Source organism: Pipra filicauda, unplaced genomic scaffold, assembly GCF_003945595.2.
Source record: "Pipra filicauda isolate LSUMZ 115617 unplaced genomic scaffold, ASM394559v2 scaffold153_size1761393_pilon, whole genome shotgun sequence".
Lineage (NCBI taxonomy): Eukaryota > Metazoa > Chordata > Aves > Passeriformes > Pipridae > Pipra > Pipra filicauda.
This window is the reverse complement of record NW_024104029.1, coordinates 536,391-563,727: the sequence shown is the minus strand read 5'-3', so window position 1 is coordinate 563,727 and position 27,337 is coordinate 536,391. Positions and strand designations below refer to the sequence as shown.

At 37.3% G+C, this 27,337-nt stretch overlaps 1 protein-coding gene across 1 annotated transcript in view; it reads right to left on the bottom strand.

Moving 5' to 3' along the window:
• Positions 1 to 27,337, bottom strand: part of GNAQ (G protein subunit alpha q) — a 136,979-nt gene that overhangs the window by 31,111 nt on the left and 78,531 nt on the right. The window contains exons 3-5 of the mRNA XM_027713756.2: positions 17,556 to 17,710; positions 2,758 to 2,886; positions 1,703 to 1,832 (exon numbers count right to left, since the gene is read on the bottom strand). Coding sequence (XP_027569557.1) covers positions 1,703 to 1,832; positions 2,758 to 2,886; positions 17,556 to 17,710 — 414 coding nt within the window. The remainder of the gene's footprint in view (positions 1 to 1,702; positions 1,833 to 2,757; positions 2,887 to 17,555; positions 17,711 to 27,337) is intronic.

Genomic DNA, 27,337 nt, shown 5'->3' with positions numbered 1-27,337 from the left:
TGTGAAGACCATAGCAACGTAGGTGTCCCCCTGTAAACTATTGAGGACCTTCAGACTGCAAAGAGCCGATGGTAAAAAGCTGCTGCCTGAAGGATGGACTCAAACAATAACAAACCCCCCTTTCCTCATCCCCCTGCACCACTGGGGGAAGGAGGGAAGACCTGAAAAGAAGGACGGTGGAGAGAAGTTTTAAGACACTGTTTTATTTCTCACTCTTTAGCTCTTATTCTGTCAGTAATAAATTTGTTTTATCCTCACTCTGAGTTTGTTTTGCCTGTTAACACTGCCTTCTTTCAATCCTCATCTCTACTCATGAAATTCCTTTGCTGGTTTTTTCCTCTCTTCCTCTCTCCTCTGTCCAGCTGTACAGGGGAGGAGGGAGGGTAGTGGAGTGGTTTTAATAGGCCCCTGGCATCTGGCCAGGGTCAAACCATGACACAAGGAACCAGAGTCTGGTAAATCTCTCCCTATGAGACAGTTCCTTTGAGAAATTCTTCCTATGAGAAAGACTATATGAAAACACAGATATAAATTGCTACAATCCAAAAGTTTGAAAGCTTATTTTTGGATAGTTACAATAGCACTTGAAAATTATTATAACTAATTTTTCTTTATGTGATTTCTAATATATTTTGCTTTGCCTTTTATAATTAAAATGCTTAATACTTGTGTGTTGACTTAGTGGCTACGAAAGACTAATGCAAACAGAAAAAGACAGAACTAGACATTTCTAGTTTGGCTTGAGATGAGCCAAGTCTGACTGAGTTATCTTTATCTCCATGTATCTAGCTGCCAAAACTACAAGAGAGGAATTACAAGAAATTGCAGATTACATCATCATTTTTCTAAATTCAGCTTTGAATGATAGAATTAATTATATAATTAATTTTTCTTTCAGAAAAAGACTACGAACATAAAAGCTTTCAGAGCTACCAGGCTTTTTTAAAAAATGAATCCTGAAGAAAGTTCAACATACAAACATGAATGTCGAGGGACACTTGTTTTACTTTGTTATGTCAACCGTTCTCTTAGACACTGTAATCAACATGTATGCAGCCATGAAGAAGATATTTTCAAATGTTTTCTTTCTTCCACCTAATTTTTGTAAGTACGTGCTAGAAGACTTGCATAGGACAGTGGCTGTGAGTAAAATTCATAAATGTTTGAAGAGTAACTTAAAATAGCCCTCAGGAAAGACAAAATAATCTGAACATTGAAAAACCTCCTTACTCTGTAAAACTGCCTGCAAAATAATGGATACTAGTGTGCTTTGCACCCCTCAGCTCACCCAGTTGCTTAATTCTCTTATCTTCTGAAATAAAAATACAATATATTTCCTATGCTTTAAGTCAAAGGGACGACATTTACTACCTTAGGGTCTGTTCCAGCAAGGAATCTCTCAATTTCATCTTCATTTACACCACTTATTATTGTGCCTCTGCTCAATAACTGCACAAACATTCAGCTGCACTCCCCTTCAACACAGAATAGACAGAATTCTTTGAATGCTCCATGGAGTGGATCAGCGTTGCCATATTTGAAGATTGATCCCTTCCTTCCCTTTGATCTGTATAGTGCTTCTCACACCAGCGAGTGCAAGTTGTGCATGACTGATGGTAGATGCATTTAGAAAACACCTGAGATTGGACAAGTGAACATATTTTTTCTTTAAAACTGGTGGCTTTTGCTGATGATTGCTTACCTCATTATCTGACTCCACAAGCACTTGATCATATTCACTAAGAGCTACTAGGAACATGATAGACGTGACGTTTTCAAAGCAATGTATCCATTTTCTTCTTTCTGATCGCTGACCTCCTACATCCACCATTCTGTAAAATTAACATCCACATCAACTCCATGAATACCTTAACAGATAAACACACAATCACACACATAATGACAAAATTCAAGAATTTAGTTAAGATCACAGTTTGGTTTGGTTTTCTTAATGATTTTTCCCGTTGATATTTAATAGAATCTCTTGTAAGTAGACAGTTCATCATATTTGCTTTAAGTCTGATTTGTTTTCTGTATTTAAATTATTGTTGGACTCAAACTCCTGAGAATTATGAGATATAAAGGTCTCATGAGCTACGACTTGGCAATTTATGCCCTGTGTATTCAGCAGAAACAGATGTGAACAGAGCAGACTTGGTGGACTGCCTTTTTCCGCCCAAATTACCAGAATCAAAATTCTCAATTTGTTAAAGCTGCCCCATTTTAAGCAAATAGAATACAATATGTACCTACTAAAATTTTTGATAGGCAAAATTAAAACTCATGTTTGCTGCAGTATATTCCCACTTCATCCCATGTCTCAGTGTAAGCACAGGTGTCTAATTTGCAATTATTTTTTAAACAACTGTACTTGCACTAAGGTAGGGTGATTTCTCTCTAAAGGAGAGCAATTTCTCTCTAAAAGTCAACTACACATGTGTTAACTTTTTATTCCATAATTTACATGAATGACAAAGACACATGATTTTATTTTCAGATTACTACTCATACTTTGATGTATATTATTGAAAAGATGAATTACAGATAGACCTAATTGTCTTTGATCCTTCTGACGTGTTTAATGTCAGTTCCTTATTAAATGTAGACAATTACATGAAAATAAATTGATGTAATTCAAATTTTAAAAATACAGAATTATTGCTTTTAACTTTTAACCAATATCCTACACTCGCCATTACTAACATAAAAGGAAACAAAAGAAACAAAGCAAGTACGTGTTAAAACTTTTTTTTCTACCTGAAAATGACGCTTTGTAAGTCGAATGGATATTCAATGATCCCTGTTGTTGGGACTCGAACTCTGAGCACATCCTGTTGAGTCGGCAGATAGGTGGAATCTGCTATGCGGTCCAAGTCATTAAGATAGCTATAGACAGGGAGAAACAACAGGAATGCTAGACAGTGACACCATCATCCCACTGAGGAAAAGAGAAAGGAAAATTTGGGAACGGAAATGGGCTGTGGAGTAGAAAGAAGTACAACAGAAAAAAAAGAACATTATCGGCAGAAAAGAGGGGACAAACCATAAAAAATGTACTCCATCCCCACTTACATAGCTTCAACAGCAGGGTAGTATAACTATTATGGTTTTTTTTTATGCAACTTTTCTTGGCTTTCACATGTAAATTCACCAAAGTTTTCAATCACATAATTCTAGGAAATTTAGAGACATAGTATTATACAACATGTGAGAAATATAAAATTGCATGGTCTTACTAGAATATGTAACATACATTTCTTGATATTCATGCTACAGTGTCTACACATACACCTAGATAAACAAACATGAACCTTCCAAAGAACAATGAGCTGCTACAGACTAGATCATTACCAGTTATAAAATAACAGGAGGATAAGTGGCACTGTTCTGAGACTAAATTAAAAAAGGAAAAACCCACCCACTGTCAAATTAAAAAATTCTCCAGATCCTGTTATCGGAAGGTAGCACCAGCATTTAGCGGGATCTCTGCACCCGAAGTCCTGCATTCACACTGAAACTTCTGATTAAGTTAATGGGCCTGCAGTACATGAAATATACTACAGCTGGCCAGCAAATAACCCAAAATTGCTATAAAATTAATTGTAAAGGTTCAGTAACTACAACACAAAACTCTTATGCTTATTTGTTAATGCTGAGTTTCAACCATAAAGCACCAGTGTACTGAAGTTTTAATTAACTGTCATTAAAGACATCCTGCAAAAAAGGAGTGTAACAATGTGTGTGTGATAGCCTTTTTGGGTCCAGGAGCTGGACATCTCATGAAGTCAGTGCACCAGGCACCTTATGCTCTCCCCATGGCAGACATCTGAAATAAAGACTACCACAGGAAATTAAGTTCTTTGGCATTTGGCTAGTTCACATCAGAAGAATGACCTAGAGTTAGTTGTTGAGAAGATATATTAATCTAGGAATACCCTCATTCATTCTAGGGGATGACAGCAATGGTCTTGTAATTTATTAAATGATTATGAAGTGTCACCAAGCTCTGAATACGTTCTTCTTCTCATAGTAATTTGTGAAGGTGCTTTTTTTAAATAAACCTAGAAAAGAAATAATCAGTCTTATTCCTGATGTTATGAACTACCTCTTAATGAAATAGTGAGAGGACGTTATCCTGAACAATGACAAAAATAAAACAGTTTGATTTCTACCTTACAGTAAAAATACAGATGAATTACTTTGTTAGCTCTGAAAAGGAGCCAAATTGTTACTGGCTCAGTTACCAAATTTTATTATCAAATTTCTCTCACTATGATTTTATTCATGAAATATCAATCCGATAGTAAGCACTGAATGTGAGAAAGATGTATTAAACACTGTACCTTGGTAAATCAGAAGCTACGATTCTGAAAATATTTTCTGAGAACTGACTAGTTTCTGGCAATAAGAAAAAAGTTTGAGAGTCTGAGCCCATGATCTGCCCTCAGCTTTTTTTACACAAAAAGCAGCATGAACAAGCCCATCATCAGTTTGTTGGTGGAAAAGAAAAAAAAAAGTGTAAGCGAATGAGATCCACAACCACCACAGTAAGAAAGTGATGGAGACCCTGAACTAGCTTCTTATTCCCTCCCATCCCCAAAAGAATTAGTTTTGTTTAGTGACTAAATTTTGGAAGGACATAAAGAAGCATTGCTACAGTGGTATTCACAAAAGCAGGAGAATTTTAACTGAATAAACTGGCAGGTGGTGGCCTATTTTCACAACTGTCTCGTTGCATTCCTTTGGCAAGCTTCAGCTGTGGTCTCCAAGTTGAGCCTGGTTACTACACCTCTGCATAGTGGACGTGTTACAAAGGTATCTGGTAATGCACATCTGGGTGGTTTTAGAAAGGTGATAAAGCAAAGGGATATTACTAAATTGTTAAATATCATCTGTGTTTCTAGAAACCATTAAACAAGCAAATGAGGTGTTTTGTTTTGTTTTGTTTTAACACAAATCACTGACATCATTAAGTTTCAAAAGCATTACTTTATCCTTAAAAATACTTACCTTTTCCTCATCCCCATTCAATTATGCTCTAGTTTTGCTCACTCAACAAATAAACTCAGGTGACAACCTTTTCATTGATTTCAGTTAAAGCACCTTACACAGCCTACACAGTCCACAGAGGAGTCCTTATGCATCCTTATGGAATCCTACTTTTTTTTCCTGAATTTCTTCACTTAACAAATCAAAGGATGTTGGGCTCTCTAAGAACTGTCCTGAATTATACATTCAAACCCAGATTCAAGGAAGCAGTGTCAAAACGAGTAAGAGTATCTCATAGAAAAAAAAATTAGAAGCATGCACTAAATCCTATAAAAATAAAATCTTTGTGGCAATTAGAATCTACAGACCAACAAAAGCAATTTGAAAATCATCCTGCATGTTTTTGTTTTCTAATAATGATATTTAGCCCCTGCCACTTTTCCTTCTAACTTAAAACTTAATAAACAACATAAAATTTGTTAATAAACATATTATTGTATCAATTTATTTAAATGAAAATATCCCAAATTACTTCTGAATTACACAAATTATTTCTAAATTACTTCACATATTACTTCTAAATCTTTTATTATTGCTATTTTAATGCTGTGAACATACAGCAAATAGTCAATGAAATTCTTTTTAAGTAGAAAAAATTATTTTAAGTTTTGTTGTGTGGCTTTTCTGTTTTTTGGGGGTTTTTTTTAAGTTTATTTTAACAGAGATACTTCTGCTGAAAAATGACTTGTGCTGGAATTCAGTAATGAAGTTGTGCATTGTTGTTCTGAAGCAAAGGAGTACGTATTTTCTGCTACTGACAGTTCTGCAGACAATTACACTTCCTGTCACCCTATGAGGATATATAACTTCACGTTCTGTTATCAACTTCAAGAGGATTAAACATGTTTCTGAAAATCAGACTGAAAGCTTTGCCTGCAGCAGCAACACAGAGCTCCCTTCAAGACATTCTAAAACCACTAAGAACGTCAAGTCCCTCTTAAAAACTATGTAATTTCTAAAATAAAGTAACTAATTCTAAAAAATCTATTATCTTTGGGTAGGAATATCTATCATAGGGATTGACATCAGGGTCTTTCCATTTTACCCACTGTTTTATGTTATGAAGATTTTTGATATATTGCAGAAGTTAATTTCTCTATTCAGCCAGGTGCAATCTTCCTAAAACATCAGTGGGAGCAACTCAACGCATCTAAGTTCAACACATTATCACAACTTTTGTATTAACTGCAAAATGCTATACTTCTAAATCCATACTACTACACAGCCAAAACCCAAGACATTTTCTCTTCACAAAGCACAAAAATAGATTTTTGCATTGCATTAAAAGGGGTGGGGTGACAGTCTGATTATTCTGAACAACTGGTTTGTTGGGCTGACTCACTATTTCAAAATGCTGAGAGGGAATATCTAAGTGATTACAGGTGACTACATGAAAAGAAAAGACAACTGGAATACTATTAATATTTAAAGACATATTACCACCACACACATTTTTCACATATTCTAACTGTTCCTGTAGCACTGAAAACTTATTATTTGGCTTATCATGGTTTAAAAGTTGCTGTCACAAGAAAGACCTGCATTTTTAAACCTTCCTCATGCCAGAAGAGTTGGATATCTAACTTCTCCCCCCCACATGAAAGCTGGGGCTTAAAGAAATTCTCTGATCACCAGGGGAATGCAGCACTGTATGCATAGCCTTTAAGTACCCTACAACTTATTAAACTAACTATTTATTTTTATATTACTTTATCAAGCAGCAACTTAAAATATCAAAAGTGCTAGCTGATGCCAACTCTTTTCTTCCTTCAACTGTGCTGGCTCCAGCCCCACCCTAGCTGCACCTCTGCCCATCCCCAGCTGCCAGTTCTTTCACTTGTACAACAGCTTGATAACACATTTATCTCAAAATTATTTGGAATACTGAAATTGTTCAAATTAATGTAGTTTATTTGATGGATATGGCCTGGGATGTGGGATGTCCATAAACTCCAGCAGGAAAGCAAGGTGGAGTTACTTCCTCCATTGTCTTACAAGGAACCAGAAGAATACTTATGAAGCCAAGGCTATGTGAAATGTGTCAGGTTTCTGAATGCAGATGAGTGAGCAGTTAAAGAAAATGAAGATTCTGACTGACTCTTTTGTATATCTGCTTATTAATAAGCTGATTCACTGTGGCTTTAAAGCACTTACCTAATGCAGCCCCTGAAGTACTGACAACTATACTGCTCACCTGGGCAAACAAATCCTACGCACACACAAAAAAAATTAAGCACACCAAGAGATATGTGCAGCTTATTTTAGGGTAAGTGCCTAACTCAAAATGAATGAACAAATACTGCAATCAGCCTTTGCCATGCAACTTCAGTGCATACTAGAAATTGCTACACGCTCTTGCAAATAAACCACAAGACTTGACATATCCACAAACTTCCACAAAGAGAGAGTTGCCAACAATTGCCCCAAACCAGATTATCTCAGTTTATTAGCTTCAAAATTTAAAGCCATAATAACAATATGTGTATTGCAAATACGTTGTCAGCCATCCTGAGGGTTAGTCGGTAACCACCAGCGTTACCATGGGGAATTCAGTTGAACTGATAGTAGCAACTATGCAAGACATTTAGTTCTCAGCTACATGGTACTCTGAGCTTATTTTTACCAGCTGCTAAGAAATCTTCCTTTGATGAATCACACTGTAGCTATATTGCCTCTCACCCAAACAGTACCTACTCAGCTAAGCATTATACAAAGGAAAGAAAATAGGAAAATATGTGGTTCTGAGTAAATTTATAATACAGACTAAGTTTCAAAAGTTAATTATATCTGAAATTAGTTTTTGTAAAAATGAATTTTAGTGGCTGCTGAGGTAATTTTCCAGGGGGTTGCTATAGTGACAGGCAGAAGGTGCATTACCAAGGTGATGAGTATATAATGAGCCACTGGCTGTGGCCCTCCTTTGACGTCAGGAGAAACCGCCAGCGTCTAGCAGCATGCTTGTGATCTGCACACTGACCAGAAGCAGAGGAAGCCTTTTGTTTCCCAGTTAGCACTAAGAAAGAATTAATTTTTTATTATTTTTAATGCACTTTGCATCACCTATGACAAGATCCAAGCTTGCAGCCAGTTTCAGGGAAGCTGCTAGTCTATGGAGGTGCTAATGATGCCCTTGAAAGAGAGCACGTTTCAAAGGTACTGTTTCTCCACATTTCAAAATAAACAGCAGGAGCAGAATCATGGGAGTAGATTGACTGGCTCTGTACGTTTCTACATGTCTTTCCCATATAGAAATCAAGCAAGGAAGTGAGACTCCTAATCTTAATAAACAGACTAGAGTTGTTTTAACCAATAAAGCTCTTTAAGAAGTTAAATATGACCCCCATCATCACGAACAGGTAGCTCAATATTCAGACTTAATTAATTTCCTAGGCCTACATCACCTAATGAAGACAGATCATCAAAACTTGAATTTACTTTCAGAGATTGAGGCCTTGGAGTGCCTTCAACATGGGACAGGCATTTCAAAACACTCTCCTCCAGCCACGAGGTACTACTTACCAGCATCTTTGAACTCAGATTTTTGCAAGTAATCAGGTTATAAAGTAGCATTTTTTCAGGAATAATTCCATAAGATGAATTTCTGTAACTTTAAACTATGTTTAGTGTACAGCTGAAATAATCAGGTGCAGGTAGTAAGGCATGGGCAGACAAAAGTAGAAAAGCTACACCCTTCATCCATCTGTAACTCTTGTTTCCCTTTCTGAGGTTAAAAATGAGACTAGTCTACTTACCATTACCACCTAATAAGTCTTCCTAAACTCAGCAGGCAAAACTGATGTAGAAAGATGCTGAGTTAATATTCACTAGCATACTAACAAACCCTGTGCTTAGAAGAAGTCTGCCTGAAAGACCCTGTGAGCACAGGATAAGTCTCTGGGGAGCAGAGTGTCTCTGAAACACACTGCTGAGTAGGAGGGATCTGCCAGGCACCACACCAGAAACACTCCATTAGAAATCTCTAAATAAAACCAAACATGTTGAGATACAGGCAATTATTGTCACAGAAAAAAAGGTCAGTATAAAACCAGTAAAGATTATTAGTTATCACCCAGCCAGCCAACAATGTGACTGCTTCTTAGACTACACGGGAAGAATGAGAGTATGAGAAAGAGGGAAAGGACAAACCTCAAGAAATTCTACAAATTCTGTTGTTTGACCTAAAGTTTGATGGGTGATTTCACTGTAACCAGAGCTACAAAAGCAAGCCTTACCAGCAACATTTCATATGCAAATTCTTTCACTGCATTCAACCACAAGTAAGACAGATTTTGGTATGATAGTAACCATAAACATTTACATATTTTCAACCCTAAAGCTCTGAGGTCTAATTAAAAAAAAAAAAAAGAAGAAAAAAAGAAGTATTTTCTGCAAAATTAGAATAGTTCATGGTTATTACCCTCTACAAAATGTCCTGTTTCATACACATACAGCAGTAGTGCAAGTGAAAATAAAAACCTAACCAAAGCCCATTATTAAGGATAATTAGGCAAGATATTCAATAATATTTGATACATCTCTGCCCTTTGGAGCCTGGCTATTCTGGAATCAGGTGGGGCTACACTCCATACTATTGTTGGGGTTTGGTGTGGTTTTGTGGGGGCGTGGGGAGAGGGTTGGAATTTTTGTTCTGCAAAACTCTGAACTGGCTGATGAGACTACCCCTAAAAAAACAGCACTAGTTTTGACCATGTGTAGAAAAGCAAGCTTTGAAAAACATTTCTTTTTCTGCATTTTTAAAAATGCATACAACTTGCCTGTCTTTCAACTGCACATATACAAAATGCTACAGTTGCTGCAGCAGGAATTTTCCTGCCTCACAATGCTACCAGAATAACTGATAAAAGTGTCCTCTTTGCTACCAGTCAGGAGCACAAGAAAAGGAATCAATTTTCAGTGTACAAACCTAAATGTAAACAAGTACCGGCTGCGTTCTCAGAATTTTTGTAGAGGTTTGCGCTTCTGAGTTGTAAGGGGGGTACTTTTGAATTAGATGATCAATGGAGCATAGAGGCATGAGAAAGAAATCATATTAGGATGTGAAACCAGCTAGAGTATGGTACAATGTAACTTCATGGCACAAGCTAATTGTAAGGTCTATTGTGCTTTTTAGCAAGTCAGCTTGATATCTCCTATTATCAGAGCTGAGTTCTCCCTTGGTTTTGCTACACATTGCAAGATAGATACATCTACCCTTGAAACACAATGGTAGAGGTCATACATACAGGTGAGAAAGATGATGATGGGAGGAAGATTACGTGGGCAGGGGTCGCTCGCCCTTTGCCCCACAAGTAGGGCATGCGCAGACTGTTGCCATGAGGTAATGATTAGGCGGTGTTTGGCTGCCATTCAGGCATCACCTTATCCTGTGTACTGGCTCTACGTGGTGTAATGTGAAGCTGATAAAAATGGGGTGTCGGGACTGCTGAGTTGAGCGATACTCATCCTGCCACCGAGACTGTGTTGCTCCACGGGGACGCCTGCTAAGCACGGGTACCAACCAGCTGCTGCAGATCCTGGTAGCCCTGGCCTGTCTGTGTGGGTAAGCACAGTTTATTGATAGGAAGCAACCGAGAAAGCAAATTTTTTTTTTAATATCCTTTTAGTGTCCCTTTAATTCCCCTTTTATTACTGACATAAATAAGTTGTTCACAGTATTTCCCTTTAATTTCCATTTTTACTAACCAATATCGTGTTAATAGTTATCCGTAATATTGTGTTAAGATCCTTTTTTGGTATCCCTTTAATCCCCTTTTCACTAGTTAATATGTATTAAATCCTGTTTGTAGTATTTGTTTTAATGCCACTCAATAAGGAAATTATTTTGTATCCTTTTTTAGTTTTTGATTCTCTTTGCTAAGTTTATTATTATTATTCTCGCTGTAATAAAAGATATTTTGTGTGTTTGAATATTTCTGGCACTTGTCTTTTTTCCAGACATGTATCCAAATGAACTGTTACATGAGTCTCTACACCACTGGTGAAAACTGGAGGCACATTACCAGTTTCCAGAACCATAAAGTAAACACAGTAAACCTAAGATCTTTGCAGTGAGGTAGGAAGACTTCTGCACAGGGTTCTCTTTATCCTTATTCTACCCAGATCCTATTTAGCTGCCTTACTCAACTTCCTGCATGGCTAAAAGCCAACCTCAGCGAAGGCTAAAAAAGGCAAGCCATCAATGAAAAAAATGCCTGTGCAAACTTTTCTTTTTAGGAAATGTGGTATAAAAATTATACAGCCATTAAAAACATGTTTGGTACTGCATGAGAAAAGGATCCTGAAAGAAATACATACCCTATACAGCTTTACATAACTCCATTTCCCTTTCTGAATTTCCTGAGTTCTGCTGCATAATCTGCAGTTTTTCTATAGGAAACAGTGCTTTGGTATGCAGTAGATTTCATGTCCCATCTTTCTTCAGACCTTCCTTTTATGTTTAAGGACTATATCTAAGGCATAAGATAGGATAAGCATGGTTCTGCTGCTAGTACTTGATCTTTGAATTTCAGACTTTCATTTTTATTGGCTGTTTCTATCTTACTTTACATAAGTAAGGCTGTAAACTGTAAACACATAAAGCAAATCTACCACTCTGCAACAGACATTGCCACCAAGTATAGCTTTAGGACCTTCAGGTACAATTTAACAGGTGATGAACGTAAGAAAGAATTAATGAACAGTATTAAAATGTTTATTAAATAATGATGTGCTCAAGCATCTTATAAATTATGAGTATATGGTTTTCTCATCAAAAACTAGTGAATGCTACACAGAGAGCTCATAGACAGTCGTTCAAAATCTGCTCTATCAGTGTCAGTTGCATAGCAGGTCCCAATTTAGGACAGTATTAGTCCTTCTGAAAGGCTCATACAGACCCATTATACTCTTAAGAATTCCCTACAGCGTTAGGAAATAAAAAAAAGAATGACTGCTAAAGGTAATACCAGCAAATGGAGTAAACTGCCTTACTAAGAACTTAGATTCATGCACTGATCTTTCCTCTTGTGTACCCTAAATGCTACATGCAGTAACTGCACTGAAATACACCTGTGTCAGAAGTGGAACGCAGAAGCAAAATGTTACTTTCAGCTGACAGATATGAAGGTATTAATTGTTCAGCTGAACTTATGAAAATACTTAAAACTCAAATGGAATACTGCCATAGAAAAATTACTAGATGACCAAAGCCCTGCAACGGTTTCACATAAGGTGAAACTGCTTTATGGAGCAGACATCATTAGGTTTCATCTCTTTTTCCTTGTTAACAGTCAGTGATATGCTGAAGATGTCCTCCGAATTCACACCCCTGAGCTCTTATTACATGGTGAAATACTGGAATCTGCATTTCTGTACTACCTGTCCAACTAACTCAACTCAAAGGTATACACACAGCTGTGTAACTGCAGGAACTGAATTGTTAAAGGTGATAGCAAATGCAAAAACAAAAGCCCACGAGAATGCCATAGCATGTATGAGTAATAAAGCAGTGCATTACAGAGTGGCCTATGAGATACTTACTGAAACAGCTAACACAGTGGGGTAGGAACTTGCGGGAAAATTATATTAAATTATCTGAAATGTTAGAAAACGCAGCCATGGAAGGGAAGCTAAACAGATATTCTCAGTGCTTATGTAGCAACTAGAAAGTCCTTGATTCGAGATTCACAATAGCCATATACTTCCATTTCATGGGACCAGAGAAAAATGAAGTTGAAATCTGAGCCAAGCAAGGCTCTGGGACACTTTCAAGTTCTAAATATTTCCTACATTTTGTTCATGAAGGGTAAGCCCTTAGTGTCACCTCAGGGAGAAGTGGTGACAAATCTTTACAAATTCCAATTGCAACCCCAATTCTGTCTCTTTTAATGTCAACACAGAAGACTCTTGTCTCTCCTTTCTTTAGGCTTTGGAAAGCCATGATACAATCAGACTGTTGATTAGTAACCTCTTCACATTTGGGTTAAGGTCTTGACACCCTGTACAGCACATACTGAATGTTCTCATCTCACACAGCTACTGCTTAAGGCAATCCACAGTGTGTTATTATTTTACATCAGTCTCACACTGTGAACAACATCTTAAAGGGAAGGGGTTTAGTGGCAGTTAAGTGGCTAAGTCATCCTGTAATGTACATGGGAAGCAAATAACCTCTATATACCTGAAGTCCTCTTGACTTTACCAAAAAAAGTCTAAAAGTTGATTTTAAGACAACAGGATTGTCCAAGGTGTGGAGCATCCAATGGTCAGGGAAGAGAATGGAATGTATTTTTTGAGCCAATAAGAAGTTCAAATCAACTCCCGTGATGCAGGAAATTTTCTTTCTTAGACACTATCACCACCTCTTGTGGTAAACTACACATCAGATGTATTCTTCCGTAGTACTACCAGGAGGTATAAAAAGATCACAAGTGTAGCTAACAATGACAAAGCATGTCCACAGATGGCAGGAAGTGAAAGTATTATGATATACAGGACATATTAGAAACCCAGAATAGAACTTGGAAACAATAAAATAACAAAACACACAGAGGAAGCCAATGTGTAATAACAGAATCATTTAGGTTGGAAAAGATCTCAAAGATCACTGAGTCCAACCCTTGATCGATCGCAACATTGTGAACTAGATATAGCATTAAGGGCCACGTCCAGTCGCTTCTTGATCACCTCCAGGGATGGTGACTTCATCACCTCCCTGGGCAGTCTGTTTCAATGCTTAACAACCTTTCTGCTGAAGAAATTCTTCTTGATGTCCAAACCGAGCATCTCCTGGTGGAGCTTGAGACTACGTCCTCTCGTTCTGTTGCTCGTTGTCTGTGAGAACAGGCTGACTACCATCTTGCTGCAACTTCCTTTCAGGTAGCTGTAGAGAACAATAAAGTCTCCCTCGAGCCTCCTTTACTCCAGGGTATACAACTCCAGCTCTCGCAGCCATTTCTCATAGGACTTATTCCCTAATTCCTTCACCAGTTTCACTGTCCTTCTCTGGACACACTCCAGCACCTGTATTGGACAGGACACACCTGTCCTGTATTGGAGGACCCAAAACTGAGCACAGGATTTGAGGTGTGGCCTCACCAGTGCCGAGTACAGATGGACAATCCCTTCCCTAGTCCTGCTGGCTACACAATTGCTGATACAATGCCATTGGCCTTCTTGGACACTTGGGCACACTGCTGGCTCATGTTCAGCTGCTCTCTACCAGCACGCCCAGATCCTTTTCCACCAGTCAGCTTTCCAGCCACTTTGCCCCCAGCCTGTAGTGCTGCCTGGGGTTGTTGTAACTCAAGAGCAGGAACCAGCACTTAACCTTGTTGAACACTGATGGGAGAAAAAAGCAATATAGCCAGCAGATCAAAAATACTACTACTACTATTACTACTACTATAAAAACACAGGGGAAAACTACTGAGAAGATGAAAGGCTTGTGCATGGGATGAAGGAAGAACACGTCTGACACTGACACATACGCTTACTAGACATACAGACACATATGCTTACAAGAGATCTGGTGGACAACAAACTGTTTTGGTTTATACATCAAATCAGAAGGAAATGGGCTTATTTCTGTCTTACTGCTTTTGTGAATCCCAGGAGTAACTTCTAAGCAATTTGTTTCTTTGCTTTGTGACAGGGATTTAATCTTAGCAAATTTGTTTGGGTGTTCTACTGGTAAACATACACAGTGTATTTTTGAAACAATGTCTGTTTCTGCTAATTGTTTTTAATGACTTACATACCTGAAAAAACTCTACTTGCAAGCATAAATACACAAGAGGCTTTTCTAAAGACTCATACACATTGATTCACAATACTAAAAGATTTTGCAGAAATCCATAGTATGAACTATAATAAATTCACCAAACCTGCAAAAACTCATGGTAAATTGCTAAACATACTGAGCTTGAAAAATAACCAATCAACTAGTACCTGTATCTTTTGCAAAACAAGGTACTAGGAATTTGCTTTTATAGCTACTTAATAATTATTCCCTACTATTTTTAATGCTACTTAAAAGATCCACTATGGTAACAATTTAATTAGAAGTAGGTCAAAACTATGGTATTCAGCACAATCTGATCTGAGTTAGCATCAGATCATCATTTCCTACTTTGGAAAGTAAGTAATTCTATTTTTAACCTCTAAGGTAAGCACACAAAATACATACATTTACTTCAACTTTAAAACAAGCATCACCAGTTGTGGAAACAAAGTTAGGACCTACAAACACAAGAAATTCAAAATATAAGATAAGCTCTGCTTCAGCTTCTACTTAACTTGCTGCTTGTTTCAGTACAGAAACAATGTGAAAATATATTATCAGCAACTTTTCCCTAAAATTCCCCCCCCCCCCCAGTTATGCATCCTGAAGTTCTTCACTTTATGTAACATTCTACTTGTTTTCTTACCACATAAAACCAAAACACAGCACGGTATTGTGGTGGTTTTGAGTTGGCTCTCTGCCAAGTCTCCTACCCCCACCGCAAGAGTTCCCCCCCCCACCCAAAAACAAGGGAAAAGAAAAAAAACCCAAGAGAACCAAAAAAAGAGAGAGAGAGAGCGCTAGAGCAATACATATAAATATATTTACACCTATTTTACATTTATATACAATTACAAAAACTATATACACATAAAAAAAACCCCAAAACCCAACACCCAAAAACAGAAAAGGGAAGGGAAAAGGGATAAAACAAAAAAAACCAAACCAAAACCAGGTATACACACTCAATAAAGAACTAGCCAAATAAAACCTTAATACTTTCCTTGAGATAGCACGATCGTGCCAAACGCCGCCACCACGCTATCGGACTCCGGATCAGCAGAAAACAACAGGCCCTGTAGGCCGAGCCAGGCCCCAGCTCCCCCACAGAAGCAGGACCGGCTGCGGGGATCTGCTGTCTCCAAACCTCGCCAGAAGGGAAGAGAGGAAGAGGCTTCTCTCTCTGTCTATTTATATGTTTAGATTACATAAAGGAATAGGATGGAATACTTCCTTCCTTCCTGGAAGGCCTAATACTTAAAACCATTACAGGTATCTTTAGGGACAGTGAGAATCCAAATAATACAAGGGAGATGCCACATAAGAGTGCTTTGCACCCCTCTACACCAAAATACACATACACAAATCTTGGATTGGGAAGGTAACCATGACAGAGAACTGCACAGGACAACAGAAACCCTATGCACCAGGCAAGAAGAAAAATATGGTGTGGTGGTAACATTGCAGCAAATCTGAGAAGACCTATGTCATGCATCCATAGGTTTTCAGCTGCCTAAACTGTATCAGCAGGATCCTAGTAAGTTTATCTTGACTAACTCACTTAAAAAGTGCTGTGCTAGATAAGGATCATCAAACTACTGTGCAGACAAATGTCATCCCAGTCTTGTCATGTCGGTAGCCCTGCTTCAGTGAGCTTCATGGGAGGCTCCTGGTGCCTTTGTATTCCTCTGCACTTTCCTCAATAAGAGGCTTCCATTCCCGTACACATGCCAAATGGCGACTGGAATTATATCATCAGAACAATTTTTTTTCATAGCTAATACAAGAACTCATGCAGAATCATAGACACTCATAGACATTTTTCCACAGCTTTAATAACAACCTATGCTGTGTTTTGTAACATTGATCAACATCAAAAGGCCATCACCTATTATCCATTTGACAGCAGAGGAGAAATTTTATCAGAACTATATGCTACATTACTCAAGAGTAACTAAAGTTCATGGAGTGACTCTTCAGGCCAACCTCAAGTTACAATGACAAGTTTCACAATGTAGTTTAATCAGATTCCTGTCCCAGGAAATGAAAGGCATAATATTTCAGACATTATTTAGTCACAAATGCACTTTTATTATTGTTGATCTAGAACACACACAGCTTAACCTCAAGTGCTTTCTTGCAGCCATGTTCTTTAACTTTAGACTTTCTTTCCACAATAGAAAGGTAGTTCAATAATACAAGCTCCCAAGTACTTGCTTAATACTGTTTACCTTACCATCAGGAGTGCAAATGCAATCTGGGAGGGAAAGGGGAAACCTGAGAAAATAGGAGTTCTGGGGCATTACGATTTTATTAATTTTATGGAGCATGCCTTTGACTGCACAGTATTCACTACTATCATACTACATGAAAGTATTTGTGTCCACCTTGAATTTGTCATTGTATGTCAGAGGAGAGTAAGAGCTTGAAGAGGTTTAACAAAACCCCCCAAAAACATTAACTATCCCTAGTTAGAATCTTAGTTTAAGACTTCGAATCATCACAGACTTACTCTGTGAAACAAGTGCAGATATAATCCTAAACTAGAGGTACTCCACTCCTTAATTCAATCTAGTAAGTGTATATTCAGGTATGTTTGTGCTGCATACAAATATGTACATACAAATATGTACACAGGCATACAGTAAAAGAAGCTAAAAAGTAAAAATTACTTTGTTAGAAACAGAAAATTATAAATAGTTGTTTGTAGCCACCATGTACTTACTATTTAGTTGAATCTGATAACTGATATTCCCGTCGTCTATCATAACACTCCTGAATTCCAGGGTCATTCCATAAACTTCTTATTGCATCTACATACGGGTTCTCAAAACTTGACACCTTCTCTACATCGACTTCTCGAACTAATAGTGCATGAACCTAATTCAAAACAAACAAGACAGTAAAATTTACTTCATTTTCTATGTTTGCAGAAAGCTCATATACAGTGAACAAGATTAATAGGAATAATTCTTCGCATTGGTCATATCACCAATATGTACGTGCAATTTGAAAAATGAAGTACCATGAAGATGGTTGTGAAGATGAAAAAAGGAGATAACCATCCTAGAGAGTTGAAGTAGCTCCCAAGCAAATTGTATCTTCTTAGACTTCTTTCTTTTGGGACACCAATAATTGTTACCAAAACATTGAAACAAAGAAAAAAATCAAAATGACAGACAAAACTGAAGGATTCCGTAAGTACCACCAAATTCAAAGTGGTCATTAAGCTCTAATGACTGCTAGTTCAGCTCTAACATTCCACAAGCAAAATTCAGATGGTGTAGGTGACTTTTCAGTCCAATACACTTTTGACTGCAGCAGTCGACATTTTCCATGGCCTTCTGGGAATATAAGCACTTGTAACAGTTTCCACATTATTTGTCAGAAATCTTACAAACACTTAGTCAATTCTTTTTAGCAAACCATATCTCCTTCATCTAAAATCTTTTTCATTCACTTCTCAAGTATTAAAAAAAATATTCCAGAATAAGAAAACTGGAATTTTTGGGAATGGTATTTGATTCTGAAACCATGAAATCTGAGCCTGAGGAGACACCAAAATAGCTATCATGTCTCCTTCCTCATTCCCTTCAGAAAATTGCTGTTAAAATAGTGTTAAAAACTGATTCTGAGCTTCAACAGTGTTATAGTTTTACGCTGGTCTTTCTGAAAATACTCTTTTGCCCATCATCCTTTGTACACTTAGGAAAGTGTATTTTTTTTTTTATCTCTAGGCCTAATCATCTCAGTCTTTTTCTTATTACCTTCATAATTTTTTGAAAGGTCTAATGTTTCTTAGGGTCTAACTGGGCCAGCCAAAGGATCTGATCTTGTATTGCCCTCTTTACGTGAATCAACCATTTGGAGACTTACAACAGTGGATACAATCAATGTATCAACCAACAAAAAAGGTGCATATTTTTATATTCCTTTTGATACAACCTATGTAATTTTCCCAAAACAGCACTCCAACCTACCAGAATGAGGGGGATCAGGCAGAAATGCAGTCTATTTCAAAAGAAACTCTTCTGGGATCTTAAATCCACAGGAGAAAACAATATGCTTGAGACCCAGCAGGCAAGGTTGCATCACAGCAATGATCTCTTGACTAGCTGAATTTAAGGTGCCCATTTAAAGAACTCTGACATGAGAGGAAACATCTTCCGTTTTGTAGACAAATTTCCCAACCCAGCCAGAAAAGGCCTGTGGCTGTTGTGCTTGGCTGTCAGTAAGGAGAGGATCAAGCATAGTGATATCTGTTAAGCCTGGATAGTATAGTTTACACTATACTGCAAAATTGAGAGCAATGGCATGTGACTAGGTCCAAGTAATCCAGGAACTGAATGGAAGTCATCACAAAGACACCATCATGACCATACATTTGTCTCTTTTGTGGAGGGTGAGAGTGAGGAATCTTGATAATGTAGTTTGAAAGCAGAAATGATTATTTATGCCATTTCAAAAACACGAGATTCAAAAATTCACAGATTTGACCTTGGTAACTTGTAATCTCTAAGTGTGGTCCATACAAATACTTTGCCTTACAGGGCTGCACAGTAAGCTATGCTGCTTTAGAGACTGCAGATATTTGAAGCAGATGTAACACTGTGGTGGTGCATCAACCACCCCCCAACCCTCAACTCCACACCTCTGTCTCAGGAATGCTCTTACTGAGCTTATCAGAAACACTGTCCATTCCCAGGAACTTACTTAGTGTTGCCTAACGAACCTGGAACATTATTTGCCTTTTGCCTGAATCACAGCCCAAGTGGAAAAATACTGTTGTTACTTTTGAGGAAAATTCTAGTAATTACTGACCTACATGGAGACTGACAGATGACTGCAGCCAATCATCTCACCCAAAGGAAGGCATGGGAGGTGGGTGCAATTTAAATACACAATTTAGATCTCCATAAATATACTTAAGTTTCATTTATCCTACCATGCTATCCTAAAGTTTCCAATCCACTTTTTACAAACAAAGGGTTTTAATAACAATTAAAAGTTTTTTTTTGATGGCAGGTCGGAGAGTAAAAAGTTATCTTCCTCTCTGATACCTAATTCACTCATAGTGAATAACTGTTAGGTTAGAAAGCTAGCTAAGTTAGAAAATTAAGTATGTAAAAATATGGTTTCCCTTCATCAAACAAGAGATGCCTTACTATGAGATGGAACATATGTGTTGGTTATTTACGGAAAGGAAAGCTATGGGATGGTGTGATTACAGTAGCGCAGTCTAGATACTGTTTAGAAATAAACAGATCTAAAGAGCCCAAAGCTAACACATACTTGTTCTCCCGTGGCAAAGCAGAGCATGAGGCAAGAGCTTTTACCACTATTCACCCCTTTCCTCTCAAAACCCCATACCTACTGTAATGCTTTCATCACCTGAAACAACTTCTTCAGCAAACACTTCTGGCAATCAAACTCTACAGAAAAAGCCAAATTTCCAAACAAAGGAGAAAGTAGGAAAAACATGGGGGAAAAGAGAAATGAAGCATCTATTAGCTATTCCTTCTCTTTCAAAAGGACAAAGAGGCAGATGAAATAAACTGAATCACTTACAGTGATCTTAGGTAACTTCTACTTTTAAAGTCTTTGTTTTTTCTTCCTTTATGAAGAAGGTTAGGTTTTGGATATTTATTCGTTTTGTTCATAGTAATTCTAGGCAGAGCAATTTACAAGAAAACTCTGGTAGAAGAACTGACACCTCAAAATTTAACATGACAAAAATCTTCCTGAATTCATATATCTAAATTGCAAGTACTGACTTAGTTTTTTATTATATAGCACTGTATTTTAACCTAAAGATCTCAAAACACTACACAAGTACCACTAAGTGCAGTTACATAAACCCCCCCCAACACTGTCAACATTTCCAAAAGAGAAAGCGTAATCATATTAGTGGTCAATTAACAGCAATTACTGCTAAGTTATTACTACATTTGAGACTAAGATTTAGCCCTGTAAGAGAAAGTAATTGTTACCTCCAAATGGTAACAATTCTTTCATAATTATTTCTTATGAGGTTACTGACAGAGTACAAAACCTGATGTGTCTACACTAAGCCACAGGCATGTTAAATGTTGTATCATACCATGCCACTCTGAAGCCCATACACGAACACCCACTCACACTTCTTCACACATCCCAGAATCTAAACTATCACTTCAATTTAGAGGAGTGCCTCTGTGATTTCCTGAAGGGAATTTTCCTTCAAGTAACAGGTTTCACAGATTTAGCATAGCTTTCCACACCCAGCTAATTTAGGTCCAGTTCCCAAATGTACAAAGTAAACCCTTACCTTAAAAAAGTTTGAAGGAAAAATAAGAACATCTTTTGTTGTAAGACCCAGGAAGCTTCCCCAATAAAAGTAAAGACACTGCCTTTTTATCTTGCTACTAGTAGTTATTTATTTTTTTTTCCCAGTTGTGTTTCTTCTCTGTTTCAAGGAAGGGTTTTTTTTGTTTTTGTTATAATGTGCTATTTAAATGTACTATAAATGTACTATTTAATTTCAAGAGAATTGTTTTAGAACAATATGCCTTCAGAATGGGAAAGAGGGTAATTATGAAGAATTATATAGTTTTACTACTTCCTTTAATCAAAACACAGCAGAATTATACATTTCAAGCAGATATGATGTTCATTCTGCCTAAACACACAATATACGGAAAGCATGGATTGCTGTGCATTTGTAAAATCTACACTAGTCACACAAGAATACCCAATGAAGCCACATGACTTTCACATCCTGATATTATGAGGGTGAGGAAGGAACTGATTTAAGACTTTAGGAAAAGGATTTGTTGAATTTATTTTTGCAGTAATAGGAAAATGATGGGATAGCCAAAGGTACTTGGAGATATCTGATCCTACACAACCTACTTCAAGAGCACAACACACTTGCTGAAAAAGTTCTAATAACTCAGCACTATTATTAAAAAGGTTCACACTTTCTCTGTTCTTTGGCACTGCAGGACTACATTAATGGTGATTAGATTTGCACAAGACCTCCTTTCCATCAATGGGTTGACATTTCACTACCATGAAGCACTTGTGTTCTTCAGCTATTTGTGTGCATTTAAATTAAGCTGGGTTTTACTAAGTTACTCTAATATTTTCCTGACCTACCACAGTGGTTAACTATAACAACAGCAGTTAGCTGAATAAGCTGAGGAAATAAAAACATTTAATGCCAAATAGGTCTTTCATCTTTCCAGTAATGGGTCAGTCATCTTTTTTTTCCTGTAAAACAGCCTAAATCTTCAGAACGAAACACTAGCCAAATCTCTGAGGGAAAACTTCATCAATCAAAAAGCTTCTCTCTTCTGTTGACTTTGTATGGAGCAAAAATGCCCAGAGAGCGTCCCAAATGAAGTCAGAAGACTGGCATATCATCTTCTCCCAGACAATTCATGACCCCATTAAAAATGGAAGGGTAAAGCAACCAACAAGCACATGTTTTTTAATTGCCTGATTTGTGATATATGCGCAGTGTCAAGGAAGCCCCCACAAACCATGGATACATAAAGATGCTACAAGAAAAGACACATACCTTCTTTTCATTTCCTTTGTTAGTTATTTTATATTTCCCTCTGCTTTGAAGAGTAGGTACCACCAAGGAACTTGAGGGGACAACCACCCCAGAAATATAATACTGCTACAGGCTACTGTTGTCCTGTGACTGAACTGAATTATGAATCAGAAACTGCTATCAAATCTAAAATTTCTCTCAGAAAAAACTCCATACCAGGACTTCAGACATAGCTGACAGTCAGATAAAGAAAAAAAACAGATTCAACAGCAGAAACTAAGACAAAAATCATGTCTGCTGCCAAATGTCTGCCAATGGTGGCTTTTTTGTGAAGCCCCCAAAAGACTGAATTAATTCTAATGGATTGATGGACAATGAAAGCAAAGTACAGTGAAGAACTAATTCCTTGTTTCCTTATACTGTTATTTATTTTTATTGCTAAAAACCATTTCCTACCTAGCTTTGTTTGAGATCAAGTCACAAGATAAAGTAGGAAAAAGAGAACCTTACTGACACAGTTGGAATGGAAAAGATAGTAAAATAAATATAATAGTATCACTTTCCTTAAGCAATGGATCATACTATATGATATGAAAAAGATGAATGAAAGCTAAATTTTCAATCTCGTGCATGAAGCAAGCTCAAATTTTCTATGGCAGTTATTTTTAAACAGCTGGGATCTACCCAGACAGCACATTTAATAAGTTCATTTCCAAAAATTACATGTGCAAACATCCAATAATTTAAGGAAAATCTCAGAACAGAGATCTGAAACAGCTTCTGATCCAAAATGCTTGTTTGATAGCTAAACACTCTCCTGCCCATCCTACCATGCAATTTTCTTGTCTTTATATCATTATACTAAAATGCTGATGTGACTGTAAGTGTTCATAAACACAAGCCTTATATGTTCCTGCCTAAAAATCATACCACAATTTTCACTAAATATCTCTAATTTACAATGTTTTACAGTTTGGTAAAACATACTAAGACATGGAATCATAGAATCACAGAATATCCTGAGTCAGAAGGGACCCAAAAAGATCATGAATTCAACTCCTACCTCTGCACAGGACAGCCCCAAGAATCACACCATGTGCCTAAAAGTGTTGTCCAAATGCTTGTTGAACTCTGGCAGGCTTGGTGCTGTGACCACTTCCCTGAGAAGACTGGTCCAGTACCCAGCCCAATCTTTTTCTAATATCCAACACAACTTTAGGACATTACCTCAAGTCCTGTCACTGGTCACCACAGAGAAGAGATCAGTGCCTGCCCCTCCTCTGCCCCTCATGAGGAAGTTGTAACTGCAATGAGGGCTCCCCTCAGTCTCCTCTTCTCCAGGCTGAACACACCAAGTGACCTCAGCTGCTCCTCATATGGCTTCCCCTCAAGGCCCTTCACCATCTTCACTGTGCTCCTTAGGAGGCTCTCCAATAGCTTTGATCTTGCTTGTATTCTGACACTCAAAACTGCACACAATATTCAAGGTGAGGCTGCATCAGTGCAGAACAGGGCAGGACAATCACCATATTCCAAAATTTCAGCTACAGAAAGACAATACCACAGCAACTTCAGATAATGCTTTCTGGTAGGCTGAATTGAAATGTATAAACTAAGGATGTATATTTTAACAGTTAAACACTGCAGCTGCAGCTGCCAGTCAGTATGTGCTATTTATATATAAGGCAGCCAATCCCTGCTCTTAGAGCAGCATCTTCCTCACCGTGGCTCCACTTGCAACATGAAGATATACACAACTATGCAGGCACAAAGAGAGAAATAAGGGTGCATAATAGCTTCTTTGTTCCTTAACAATGAAAGGGTGAAATCTCATTTGGATGAACTGAAATCCATCAGAATTTTTGATTAATTTACACAGAGCCTTTCTAAATTAACACCTTAGTAATGCCCTCACTGGGCTGCTCAAATGCTTAGAACACTACACAAACCCCCAAATGAAAACAGAACATACATGTTACACTCTAAATGTTACACAACCCTCATGGCTTTTCAACATCTTATAATGATTCTATGACCAAATTTGTTAAGCAGCGAAACATCCACAAGAAGTAAGAAATAGAATAAGCAAACAGTAGCTTTGCAGGCAAACTCTTCCATTAAGATGGGAAATCTATGCCATGTCTCAGGAACTGCTCAAAAAATCTTACATTTCCGAGTTACCTACCATAATTGTAGTATGATGGAGCATTTGTTCACTCTCATGCAGTCCTAATTACCAAAGTATCTCCAGTGTTTTGTCTGTGTCTAGTATATAAGGCAATTTACCAGGCATACAGTACCATTTCAGATATAATGGTATTTCACAGACTTCAGGCTTGATGAAAATTACAGGTATAAGTTTGTTTTTCAAAAATAAACTGAAATTTAAATGTATTCTGATCTCTCAAATTATTTGACTACTTATAATTAGTAACATCACAGTAATTTCTAATCATCTTCTATTCTCTGTGCTCCTGGCATGTGAAGGAAAAACAGCTAATATGAAAAATAGCTGTCATTGGAAGGGATGGGGGAGCATCTCGCACTCTCTCTTCACTACACAAGATCTAAGTTCTACAGGAGATAACGTTATAGTCTCCTCAATTGCAGTGATGAAACAGGTGAAAAAGAGAAACAGAAATTTCACCTTCAGATTTTAGTTACTCATTCTCCCCTTATATTTCTCACTAGATCTTGTTGTTTCATTTTTAGTTATAAAACAGAATATGCAGATTTGTTAAACAAAAATTATAGCCTCTCTTTTCTAAAAGTTTCATACCACTAACTCTCCAGACAGATTCTCAAGACTTTCAGCTACTGTCTTTCTTAAGATGGGAGATCATTTTAAGCATTACAACTGTTAAACATCACAACTTTACTTGTTGTTGACTGCATAGGTTGTTACACTCTTCAAACACTGGCGTGGCTAAAAAAAATGGCATGTTCAGAAAAACTGAACAGCAGATTGCAATCACCTACTACAAAAAATCATAATTAATATTTACTTTTGTGTGCATGGCATGCTACATTTGCAATGAATTATAAGTTAGGCACTTTCACATCTCCTGCTGGTAATAAATGTAGCACCGTAGCTGAAATTTTCACACACTGGTCCTGAAATTGTGTAAGTAGTGAACACTTTCCTGATGAGTGCTGTAAAAATGTGTCATTTTTGGTTTTGAGGATCCTGGAAACAGAAAGAGCTTTATTTTCTGGAAAACACTTCTCCTTTGCAGATGTGGGGAAATTCTACTGCTGACTTTCAGAAACATCTTTAGGAATCAGCCAATTGCCACATCCTTTCCAACTCCTTTAGCAACTCGCCTCCAAAGAACTGGTTTTCTTTTGCTGGGAGACAAGGTATTCTGCCCTGAAATTGCTCAAGATAGCCTGCCTAAACATCTGCTTGTTTACAGTCACTTCTCCTAAAATACTTAAAAAAACCCCCCACATGTACAATTATATTCTAATTGCAAACAACAGCTTCCACTTCAATTACAGGAGTCATTTATATACATTTAACTGCTTGATTAGGATTATTATAGCTTGTTTTCCAAGCTTTGCCTAATTCTGTTTTAAAGGAAACAGAGCAACAAGTAAAATACAATCCACCTAAGTAAAGAGAGAGCACTGGATTGCAAAGTTATTTTGCAAAGTTACTACTGGATTTAAAAACTAAACACTCTCAGAATGTCATGTTTTGACTTGTTTTCCAAATGCTATTTTTACTGACAAAATTTCAAAGGTTTTCAACAGCTGACAAAATTCTGGGATTAACACTTCAGTTCATATAAATCCTTAAGATTCCCAAAGATACAGTGGAAATTATCTACTAAAGTTTTGAAATAGTTCTAAATGAATTGTAGCATTTGAGTTCTAACATTGCTAATAGGAATATAAAACTAAAAAATCTTTTTCTCTTGGACATAGTCATTAGCAACAAATTACATCCTCATGAAGTCTTCACAATTAATAACTGACAAGGCCAAGTAGGTAAAATAATTTTCTAGTAATAAAATCTATTAACAGATTTAATTCAAATCTGCAATGACAGAAACTAACAAAAACATTTCAGATTTGAAACAGTGTAAACAAGAATTGGTGACAAGATCTTCCCTCACAACAGTTTTTGTAGCTAACATGAATTACCCAAATTACTCCCTATCTATAAAAAGATAGTGTATCATGAAATGTTTACAAAAACACATTCAAGCATGGAGCTCTCAGCAATCTGGTCTAGTGAAAGGTGTCTCGGTCCATGGCAGGGAAGATGGAACTACATGATCCTTAAGGTCCCTTCCAACCCAGGCCATTCTATGATTCCATTCATATATAATCAGATTTTCAGAAAAATATCCATGTCCTAAGCTTCTTTGTGTGTGTGTGTCGGGTTTTTTTGTTTTTGTTTTTTTTTTTTTCCCTCTCCTGAGGACCAGTTTTAAGTTGCCATCTTCAAACAATTATTGTGCAGTAATCCTATAAATAGTTAGTTTACACACACATATAAGAAAATATACCATTGTTTCTAGAGCTAGCTAAACCAGAGCAAAAATGAGAACTCCTGGACTGCTTCTCAGTGTTACTCCAACTGAAACGCCATGTAAATGTCACTTGAGGTACCGCATCAAACTTTCATGCAGTAAATACAGAGGTGGGAGGGGGCACAATTATATCTGGTAAACTCAAAGAACTGTCTATATTCAGCTGTTATAAAGTGGAGTAGACTTAAAGCTGTTTTTAACAGCAGTGAGCAGAGAAAAATGCCAAGCCCAGATGCATTTTCCTAAGGGATGCATTTTCCATTTCACCACAGTTCCTCACACCATTAGTTATTAGAAAGGGCTCAGAAAGTGCATTGCCATATCTGACTTGGCCATGTTGATCCTCATGGAGTGAGATGATCATTTTCAGGAACTTGGGGGACAACCTAAGCGTTCCAAAATCTGCCACAGACCTTTTCTGCTCAC